This window comes from Hyperoodon ampullatus, assembly GCF_949752795.1.
Source record: "Hyperoodon ampullatus genome assembly, chromosome: 13".
Classification (NCBI taxonomy): domain Eukaryota; kingdom Metazoa; phylum Chordata; class Mammalia; order Artiodactyla; family Ziphiidae; genus Hyperoodon; species Hyperoodon ampullatus.
Genome location: NC_136926.1, coordinates 88,752,451 through 88,763,441, shown reverse-complemented (window position 1 = coordinate 88,763,441; position 10,991 = coordinate 88,752,451). Strand labels below are relative to the sequence as shown.

Below are 10,991 nucleotides of genomic sequence, written 5' to 3'. Positions count from 1 at the left end.
ACCCGCCTGTCCGCCCCTCCACTCGTCATCCACCTGCCCACGCTCTCTCCACTTGTCCATCTGACCCCCTGCCCATCCGTCTACGTCACACAGTAATGGGGGCCAGTGGCGTCCAGGCTCTCGGGGATACGGTGGTGGCGACTGGGCCCTCCTCGCACCCCCCGTGCCCTCCCTGCGTCACCAGCGCTCCCCACACGCAGCTACAGTCGAACTACGGACCTGGGCTCTCAGGCAGAACGCCCGCCCGCCCGCCCGCCGGCCGCCGGCCGCCGCTGCGTCGACTTCACACCCTCTGAAGGGCGCACCTACCGGCCTGTAAACAGCGCCCCCTCCTGGTCGCCTGCGTCCTGTCACCCCTTCCCTCAGGGCCGCGGCCGTGCTCACTCTGCACGCGGGCCTTCCAGCCCCTTCCACCCCCAGGCGCCCCTCCCCGCCCCTCCAAGGCGGGGAGCCCGTCCACCTGCGCCCGTCAGGCCTCGTAGGTGAGTGCCCAACCCGTGGTGAGACGTCCAGGATTTCTCAGGGCACATGGCTGGCACAGCCCGTGAGCCGCCTCGCCCGTCCCCTCTCAGCCCCGCCGGCCTCCCCCAGGTCCCCCTTGGGTCCTGAGCACAAGCTTCTCCCTTGGCCCCAGATCCCCGCAAACCCGCAGCTCTGCGAGGAGCTGAAACAGCGACTCCCGGTGGGCAGGGGAGGACCGGCCACCTGGGAGGTGCTGGTGGGACAGTCTGAGCAGCTCTGGGCATCACGCCTCCTCCTCTGGGACCCAGCCCTGGGGGCCTCGGGCACACCGAGGGTCCCGGCACAGCGCTCAGACCCCGAGCAGCTCCCAGCACTGGAGCCGCTCCCCGCCCCGAAGTGCCCCTTGAACAAAAGGACTCGGCTGCTCAGGGAAGCGTTGTTCCAGCCCAGCATCGGCGAGGCGCTGCGCCCGCAGCCGGGGGCGCCCAGGCGGCCGGAGCCAGGCGCCAACGAGGTGTGCAGTTGTGTGATTTCGCAAACGTCGAAAGGATCGGAACTCAGAAACGGGCTTGACTAACAGCAGAACCAGAGCCTCGGGACGTACCTGAGGTGCTGCCGTGGGCTTACGGGCAAATGCCCCGCCCTGCGCCACGTGGTTGCCGTGGGCGCGTGGGTGCCGCGGGGACCAGCGTGGCCCGCGGGAGGGGCGGGCGGGGAGGGAGCGGCACAGACACGGGGATTTACAGCATCAAGACTTTATTCTGGTTAAGTGGGGAGACTTTCCGTATTGTAACATCAAAGAAAGAATTTGAATGTTAGGAAACTGCAGAACATTAAATGGCCTTTCATTTCACTTCTCAGAACAGCAGACAAAGATGGATGCTTTACAGTAGCAGTGAAATCATTAGGGCTCATTTTCAACAGAAAGTCAAGCTGGTTCGACATGGAAATTAAACTTGGAGAAACAATAAAAAGGGAAGGAAAGGAAATCCGGCCCCGGCACGGATACGGCGGGACTGTCCGCGGAGCCGCGCCCTGACCACCTCCCGGGCCCTCCCTGCCTCACGCCCTCTCTCGGCAGCACCGCCGCGCACCCTGCATCACGGAAACGGGCCCGAAGGTGCTGGAACCTTCTGTGGCAGGTGCATGGCCCTAGGAGGACAGCTTGGAGTAGCTGGGAGGGGACAGCTTCCGCTTCAAGTACTTCAGGACGTAGAGGGGAAGACAGCTGACCACCGTGATCGCTGACACCTTCCACACGAAGGTCACAGTCGTGATGAAGGCAACATCTGTGGGAGAGAAATCCAGGAACAGTTGTCAGAGGCGCCCAGGGCGCCGCAGAGGCGGGCCTGGTGGAGCCTCGGGGTCTGGGTTACAGCACTGCTTTGCCTGCACACCAGGGGCAGGGGCTCCTCTAACAGGAGACACGAAGCCCCAGCTGCGCAGGGCAGGCGCTGCACGGCCCGCGGGCTCGGTCCAGGGGCAGAACCTCGCAACGCAGCCTGGGGCCGGCTCAGAACGTCCGGGCTCATCTTTGTCGTCCTGGGGACAGGCGACCCTGGGCATCGGGGCCTTGAGGCCGCGGGCAGAGCTGTCCCCGTGAGCCCACCTCCCGTGCCCCTCGGTCCTGCCACCACGGGGTGGTGTTCCCAGGGTTAACGGCTGTTCTAATCCTCACGGGTGAAGAGGCATGTGAGAACCCGAGGGTGGCCGATCCTAGGACAGCCATCCCTGGAGACTGTCGTCGGAAGTGGGGCGAAGCAGCCTGGTAGGCTCACGGACGCTGAGGCCCAGGAAAGTGCAGGGAAACCCCGGGGCTGCGTGCAGGGCACACGGGGTCCCAGGCTGTGTTTAAGCACATTGTAAAAAACCCGGCAAGTGTTTTCCAGGGGTTCAATCACTAAAAATTAACAGCAAAATGTTGCGGGGATGACGCACGGTCGCCTGACGGACACGGGTGCTCATCGGTGGATGCAGGACGCCCAGCACCGTCCCCTCTGATGAGCCGCAGAACCCCGACGGGGCCCAGGGCCTCCCGCACTGTCGCCAGGTGGGAGGAGCCCACAGCAAACGCCACGAAGAGGAGGGGCGGGGCTCTTATCAGTCGAGCCTCTGGAGTGACAGCGTTCTGCTAAGTTTCTGCAGTCTTGAAGGATGTGGTAGCGTCAACGGCCCGAGAAGGCTCCACGAGACACCCTGCCTGTGCCTGCTTCACACGGGGCCCCGGGCAGCCCTGCTGTTGGTGTCCCAGCTGTAGCTTCTGCTTTGTGCTCTGTGCACACGTGCTGGGAGAAGGAGCTGCGGGCCCAGGGAAACGCCCGAGAAGAAGCCAACACCGCTCCGTCCAAGAGTGTCAATTCGCGTTCACACAGGAAAGCAAATGTCTATTCTCAAAACAAAGTAACCAAGATATTGTAATTTGAAAATAACCACTTCTTATGTGCCATGGCTGTTTTTTTGGTGAATGTTTCTTTTAATGCAAAAGCACGAATTTGTAATAGTTTTCCTATGTACGTACTCACCACTGAGTAGATACTTGGATGTGAATTCACCCAACTTCTGCTTTTATGATGGGATTCTTTTTACTTCTCTACCATCTATAATACGTTAAAGTTATGGAAGAGGCACAAAATTCATCAATTCCCGCCGTTGAAACCTGCCTAAGTGTTCATTTTGTACTTTATAGCTCTGCTGTGAAGGATGGAGATGTTTTCACAATACGTGAAAAGTGACGTCACCACCACTTCTCACCAACAGTAGCTTCACGGTCCGCTGCTCTCCTCCACCTCACAGAAGTACGAGGCTCTCATCGTCCTCCCAGTGAAGCCTGCTCGTCCCAGGTCGCTGGTGTTAGGAACAGGAAGTAGATGCCAACTTTTGACTTCAAGGGCCAGGGCTCTGCCTTAGATTCCGACAGTGGCGAGTGAAGAGCCGGGTTTGACAAGGCGCGTCAGGTGAGGCGAGATCAGAGCGCCGGCCGTGGACGGGGAGTGGGAGTCCTGGAGAGGGACTGGGGACGGCCGTGCGAACTCACCCAGAGCAGCTCAACCCTCCCCCAGGGCCACGTCGGGTGACCCACCCCTCCCCGCCTCAGACCCACCCTCCCTCCCACCCCAGCCAGTGCTCACACCCAGCAAGTAGCCCCCCTCCTCAGGGCCCTGCTGGTAATGGGGGGCAGGCGAGAAGGGGGCAGGGGCGCAGCGACCCGGGCCCTGTGCCGCCTGCAGGTTCTGACGCCGCTGGGGACCGAGGCCGCTGGGCCCCGTGGGTCCAGGGGAGGAGGGCGGGTGGCGCCGGGCCCCATCCTGGAAGCCCTCTTCCCTGCAGCCTCAGCGGCCTCCGTCAGGAAAAGGGACAAACAATACAGCTCTTGTGGGGAGAACTCGGCACGACTTCATGTATTGTTGCAAGGGGTTTAATCTTTCCACAGAAATAAGCTCTGTGTTGTGAAGCTGTCTGATGTGGGTTTTATTACGATCTGCAATCTAAGATAACGTATTAGAAGCAACAAAGAAAACGTTTAAAAACCAATAATAGACAGCTATTCAGAAAAGAAGTCTAAAGCAACTTACCAAAATATTTATTTAGAAAAGCGAGCGAGGCCACGTAGCAGCCGAGGCTGAGCAGCTCGGCGACCGCCATCAGCCAGTGCCACGTCCTGACGGTCAGGGCCACCATCAGAAGCTCCGTGAGGACGAGGGCCGTGAAGGAGATGGCCACCACGTGCACGAACTCGGACTCGAAAAGCACCAGGGCCCCGGACATGAGGATGCCGCCTGGAAAACAGCCAGGGTGAGCGGTGTGGCTTTGGACACGACGACCTTGCTGCTCGGGTCGGCAGCTCTGTTACTGTATGAGGGGCGAGAGCCGCTGACACTGACGGACACGGGCTGTGCACACCGGCACCCAGTGATCCGTGTAAGCTCTGGACTGGGGACAAAGTAAGATGTGGACTGGCCGAGTCTGGGGGGAGAGCCGTGCCTGCACGACAGTTAGTAACTACGTCTGGCTGTCACCTTCCAGGGCCGTCTGCTAACTCCCCACAGGCTCCCATTTGTCTGGGACTCCAAGCAGAGAGCAGCTGGTGACTTCTGACTTCGTAATTCATATTTCTCGAAGTCCGGCTATCACGCCAAGAAAGAAAGCCATTGTGGGGCGTAGGCAGTGTGGTAAGTGCTGATTAAATTTTTCTGGATTGTCTTTTATTTAAAAACAGGGCAGTTTTTAGGTGACCTGCACCAGTAAAAACGCCAACCCCCGCTGCGTTGTGAAGAGGCCTGCGGGACCAGCTGCTGGGGTATCGATTCACAAGATAAACTGAAAGCAATATTCAACTGCTGATGAAATGTTAAGCTTTTGGAACTTAACTGGGAGGTGAAAACAATATTGCCCATAGAAGACAAAAACGCTTCAGTGCAGGAGAAGGCGGGTCCGTCTTACCTTGGTAAATACTGATTAAAACCCAGACGAGGAAGGTCTTACAGGATAAGGATCTTCCCTAGGGTAGACAGTGGAGCAGCTTAGTTAACAGAGCAGAACACACGTTTTCAAGTAGCTACGTGCGGGTGACTTGTAAAAGACCCCAGGCCCCCAGCCCAACCCACGTACTGATCCAGCCACCGTCTTCCTCCTGTGCACCCGGGCCGCCCGCCCTGCTCAGCTTATGGTAAAGGGGTGAGCGGTCTCTTCTGTTTGACCTCTGGTGACCTTAAGCCACGGCTGTCCATTCCCGGGCTTCCTAGTGACCCAGGAGTCGACGTGTATAAAACAAAAATTGAAACGCACTATTCTGCATAGTAAAAACAGTTTCCCTTTACTGCTTCTTTACTTCTTGGGAACAAATCTTCCTGTATCTACTTCTTGGTTTCCTTAGGTGACAAAGGATGGTCTATAACACCTGAAGTCAGAATTTAGGCCCCGAGGTCCTTTCTGGAAAAGATGCCATATCAACGAGCCCAGCACAAACAAGGGTTTCTGGCACAGCAACCTTCACCTTGAAAACTCAGCCTGCGTCTGTCCGACCACACTCCCGAAGACGCTTCTATCTGAGAAGGAGGTGGGGTCACAAGTCGCCGCCCAGCCCGTTCCTGCCAAGGGCTGGTCGAGGCAGCGCACGTCCCCGAGGCCTGTGGATGAGGGTGTTGGGACGAAGCCCGGCGAGGCCGCGGCACGGGACTCAGAGACCATCACGCTTGTCCCCCGCGTCTCCCGCCCACCGGCACAGCCCACAGACATCGTTTCCGTTTATGGATGGAGAAGCACCGGCAGCTGGTGACTTCCTCAAGGCCACACTGCAGCTAGGCCTAACGGATGAGACCAAAGCTCTGCTGGGATGCAGGGCATCCCCGCCAGGAAGAGGTGGCACGTGACGCTAAACGGCACGAGGGAAGAATGAACCGTACACAGGACGGGGACGTGCCAGCACAAGGACACCCAGAGGCTGAACCCCGTCCACCCGGTGTCCACGGACACCTTTGAAAGAGACGGTTGCAGCAGCTTGGTCCCGAGGGGCCACCTGAGACCGTCCTGGCTGCGCCCGAGGCCTCACTGCGTGTGAGTGTGGACAGCAACCTTCAAACATGTCATCATTTGTTAAAAGGCAATATTGTTGTTGTTGTTGTTGTTTTGTGCTGCACGCGGGCCTCTCACTGTTGTGGCCTCTCCCGTTGCGGAGCACAGGCTCCGGACGTGCAGGCTCAGTGGCCATGGCTCACGGGCCCAGCCGCTCCGCGGCATGTCTTCCTGGACCAGGGCACGAACCCGTGTTCCCTGCATCGGCAGGCGGACTCTCTACCACTGCGCCACCAGGGAAGCCCCAAGCAATATTGTTTTTTAAAGAAAGAAAACAGCTGCACTCGGGGACAGACCCTGGCATGCGTGCACACAGGTCCTCCTTCCTGCCTCTGTCTACCTGCACCAGACACGCTGCCGCCGACTCGCCAAGTGCAGGGGTCCTGCGGTGCTGCGTCCCGTGGCGGGAGCCCTGTCTCTGGCGGCGGCTCTGTCTGTCTCCAGCCCCCTCCCCAGGCACTCATGGACGCTCTCCCCGAGGCTTCTTAGGGCAGCAACCCCCGCTGTGGTTCTGTGACTCATGTGTCCTGCGGTTGGAGCCCTTTGTCCCAGTCTGCATGCCAGCTCCCGGGTGGATGGTTCTGTGCTGGCTGATGTCCAGTCTCTACCCACCACAGTGCGACAGAAGAGTCCCTCACCCCAAAGCTCCCGCGCTGCCCCCTTCCAGTCACGACCTCCCACCCCAAACCTCAGGCCCATCTGTCCTCTGTCCCTAAAGCTGTGCATTTCCCAGAGTGGCAGACCACTGGGGTCACACTCACTTTTGAGTCTGGCTTCTTCTGTGCAGCAAAATGCATCTGAGAGTCGTCTGCGTTGCTGAACGGACGGGTTTTCTCCCGTCACGGACATGATCCCACTGTGTGGCTGCACCCTCACAGGGGGAAGTGCAGCCGGTCGTTTCAGTTTTTGGTAATTACGACAAAGCCACCATCAACTTTTCTGCATGTGATTTTGTGTGAACGTACCTCTTCATTTCTCTTAAGTAAACACCTAGGAGTAGGATTGCTGAGTCACGTGGTAAGTGTATGTTTAACTTTACGGGAAACCGCCAAGCTGTCTTCCAGGGCAGCTGCACCAGCCTGCGTTCCCACCAGCACGGCTGAGCATCCCTGCCAGCATTTGGTGGTGTCGGTTTTACATTTTTGCCATTCTAACAGATGGCGGTGGTATCTGATTTTAATTTGCAATTCCCCAATGAAATATGACGTTGAGTGTTTTTTCATAAAAGTGATTACTTGCCGTCTGTACGTCCTCATCTTTGGTGTGGTGTCAATTCAGGTCTTTTGCCCATTTAAAAACGTGGGTTGTTTTCTTTCTGAGTTTTGAGAGTTCTTTATATATTCTGGATACAAGTCCTTTATCAAAAGTGTAATTTGCAAATATTTTCTACCAGTCTGTGGTTTGTTTTCCATTTTCTTAACAGTGTCATTCACAGAAAAAAAGTCTGTAATTATGATAAAGTCCAATTTATCCATTTTTTTCCTTTATGACCTCATATCTAAAAGCTCTTTGCCTAATGCAAGGTCATGCACATTTCCTTCTGTACTTTCTCCTAGAAGGTCTATAGTTTTACATTTTACGTTTAGGTCTATGAGCCACTGTGAGTGAATTTCTGTGTAAGACCTGAGGTGTGGGCCGAGGGTGACCAGCTGTCCCGACGCTGTCTGTGGAGAAGACGGCCGTCCTGCACTGGACACCCCTTCACATGGTCAAAGACCGGCTGACACGCGTGGCTGTAGTCCTGGGCTCTCTGGTCTACCTCACTAACCCGTGTGTCTATCCTTTGCCAGTGATAAAAACCTGGTACTGGGAGTCTTCCAACTTTGTTCTTCTTTTTCAAATTTGTTTTGGTAATTCTAGTTCCTCTGCTTTTCCATATAAACTTTAGAATCAGTTGTCAATATTCAACAACACTGATACTTCCAATCCACGAACATGCATTCATTTATTCCTTTCTAGGATTTCTTTCAGCCAGTTTCACAATTTTCAGCATGGAGATCCTGCACATATTTTGTTAGTTATACCAAAGTATTTCACTTTTTTATGCTGTTATAAACAGTGTTTAAAATTGTTTTCAGATCTCAATTGTTCATTGCTACTATACAGAATTAGAAATAATTAAAAATATTTTTTCCTTGTATCCTGCAACCTTACTAAACTTACTAGTCTAGCAAGGTTTTTTTTGTGGATTATTTGGGATTTTCTACATAGACAATTCTGGCATCTGCAAACAGATATTTTTATTTCTTCCTTTTTAATTTCTATACCCTGAATTTTCTTTCCTTGCCTTATCACTATTATTTTAAAAATTATACAAGGATACAAATACACATTTCAAAAGCTAAAACCATTTTGAGACTATTCAACAGAAAATAAAAATAGTGAAGTAGTCCTAATAGTTCAACGTCTAACGGTTTCAAGGGCTTTTATGAAGGACTGCACATCACCTACTTGATATCTTGACAATCAGTACAACTATAACTCAAGTGTCTCTGTAGTGAGCAGTTTAATTTATCATGAATATAACACTATGACTTGGCAACTGAACTCACAGCTACAAGACTGAACTATTTCAGGACCACACAGGCTGGCTCAGCTGACCACGGGTCACCTAAGTCCTGACCCCAGGGCTCAGGCTCAGGTGGTTTTTCATAAGAGGCCACAGACCATTCAGGACAAATAAAGTCATGTGTAGGGTTAGGGGAGGGATGAGTGCATGTTTCCCCTCTAACTGGCAGCCCCAGAAAATCAGAAGTGACTGCACTCACCGTGAGCAAAGCTTAACAGCTCAAAGCAGAACTCGACCCAAACATCGTTACAAATACGTCCTTTTCTGTAAGGAACGAGAACTATGTGGTTTTAGGAAGAGGAAGGAAATGTTGCCTCTTTAACTGATTCATTCCCTCCCTCCTTCATTCACCAATTACGGAACAGACACTGTGTCCAGGCTTAGGCCCTGGAGACAGAGCAGAGAACAAATGTTTACACTCAGGATCGCCTAATCTCCTTAGAACCCTAAGTCAGATCGGTGATGCTTGGAGCAGTTATACTCTTAGCATAAAAAGACTGGCTATGGGGCTTCCCTGGTGGCGCAGTGGTTGAGAGTCTGCCTGCCGATGCAGGGGACACAGGTTCGTGCCCCGGTCCGGGAGGATCCCACATGCCGCAGAGTGGCTGGGCCCGTGAGCCATGGCCGCTGAGCCTGCGCGTCCGGAGCCTGTGCTCCGCAACGGGAGAGGCCACAGCAGTGAGAGGCCCGCATACCGCAAAAAAAAACAAACAAAAAAGACTGGCTATGAAATAAGTATAAAACCAGGATATTTTATTTCGAAGTAGAGTTCTTTCCTTTCTGTTTTACAAGGGATGTGCATGCTGCTTCCCTTGGTTACCTTTGCGGTATTTAATGAATTTACCGTGACCTGAGATTTCTGCTCAGAACTTACAAGATAAATCATCTGTTGGACAGTAACTTACATTCCAGCCTGTGGCTTGTTTTCTGCTACTGTCCAACCATCATTTAATTTACCCTGAATTCATGTTTTCTTTTCCCAACTGAAGGCTTGTGGAGACCAGGAGCAGCGCCTTCTAGGTCTTTACAAGCGCCTGGCACGGGACCCTCAACGGTGCCACCCACAGTGATGGACTCGGACAGACTGCCTGTCCCCAGCGGGTGCAGAGTGCTGGGCTCAGAAGCAACGTAGAGCTTCAGAATGTTCCTCTAGCTTCAATAAGAAAAATACTCACTTCTTATCAAGTTAACTGGCTGAGTGCCTTAGTGCTACTTTATTTTCAAAGGATTTAGAGTGTATGCAATTTTTAAAGAAATATATACTTTAAAGACAAAAAGTACAGATTTTGGATCTTGAAGAAAAGGAGTCTAGAGAAAATAAGTGACTGAACTCTTGTCAAAAAAATTAGGAATGCGTTCCTGACTTTAGGATATTGAAATATTCTGTTGGTCACCCTAACAAGAAAGGAAAGCCAGCACCCTTAACGAGACCCAACTTACTTGGAATTGGACATGGTTTCCTAACATCCCCTCAAGTTCAAATGTATCAGCTAATGGTGTGGATTCACCACCTCGCGGCTACAGTCAGAGGGGAGCTGGGACTCAACGCCGGACACTTGTGACCCCAGGGAGCCTGCTTTTATCACTAGAGTAACGTGGCGACCCACAAAGAAGGTTCTGGTGGGCAACAGTGAAAGCGGCGTGTCCCCTCACTGGTGGGGACACTGAAGTCCTGCTAGGAAGTCCTCCCACCTTGACGGTCTGGCAGCATCACCTGGCCTCACCTGCAGTGACCTTAACCCTGAGCAGCCACCGAGCCCCTACACTGATGTTCATAAAAAGCTTGTTTCCCCTTCATATCCATGAGGCAGCATTTAGGGCAACATTTCTGGAGCCACTGGAAATAAGGAAACACACAATCTACTAAAATTATAATTATTCGCAAGAGCCTCCTGTAGTTTTTGGATCTTTGATCCTATTCTGCTTCACTGAATGATGACGGTTTCACCATCTTAGGATATTAAACCAAAACGTTTTTCTTCTACTTGTAATATTCACAATGATATTTTTAACATGATAATAATGCTTTATATATGTCTCAAATCTATATATTATTATCAAATAAAATATTACATTATCACATATAATATTTTCTATTTTATCTTATTTTATACTACATTGTTGAGCTAGCTTTATTTTTGCCCTGATTATAGAAGTAATACAGGCATTTTCTATTTTTTTCAATGGATTTAAAAAATCTTAATCTCAGATTTCCCTGGTGGCGCAGTGGTCAAGAATCCGCCTGCCAAGGCAGGGGATACGGGTTCAATCCTGGTCCGGGAAGATCCCACATGCCGTGGAGCAACTAAGCCCGTGCACCACAACTACTAAGCTTGTGCTCTAGAGCCCATGAGCCACAACTACTGAGCCCACGTGCCACAACTACTGA

The 10,991-nt window shown here is 52.9% G+C and overlaps 1 protein-coding gene across 2 annotated transcripts in view; it reads right to left on the bottom strand.

Annotated features, from left to right (window-relative positions):
• Window positions 1-1,239: 1,239 nt before the first annotated feature.
• The window catches only part of ATP9B (ATPase phospholipid transporting 9B (putative)), a gene marked incomplete at its 5' end in the record, with an annotated part of 207,075 nt that continues 197,323 nt past the window's right edge, over window positions 1,240-10,991 (bottom strand). The window contains 4 exons of one of the 2 annotated variants that reach the window (XM_079717497.1): window positions 1,240-1,751; window positions 2,636-2,668; window positions 4,035-4,238; window positions 4,903-4,960. In XM_079717497.1, coding sequence (XP_079573623.1) covers window positions 1,615-1,751; window positions 2,636-2,668; window positions 4,035-4,238; window positions 4,903-4,960 — 432 coding nt within the window. In that variant the 3' untranslated portion in view covers window positions 1,240-1,614. The remainder of the gene's footprint in view (window positions 1,752-2,635; window positions 2,669-4,034; window positions 4,239-4,902; window positions 4,961-10,991) is intronic. The other variant, XM_079717496.1, reaches the window with a different exon arrangement.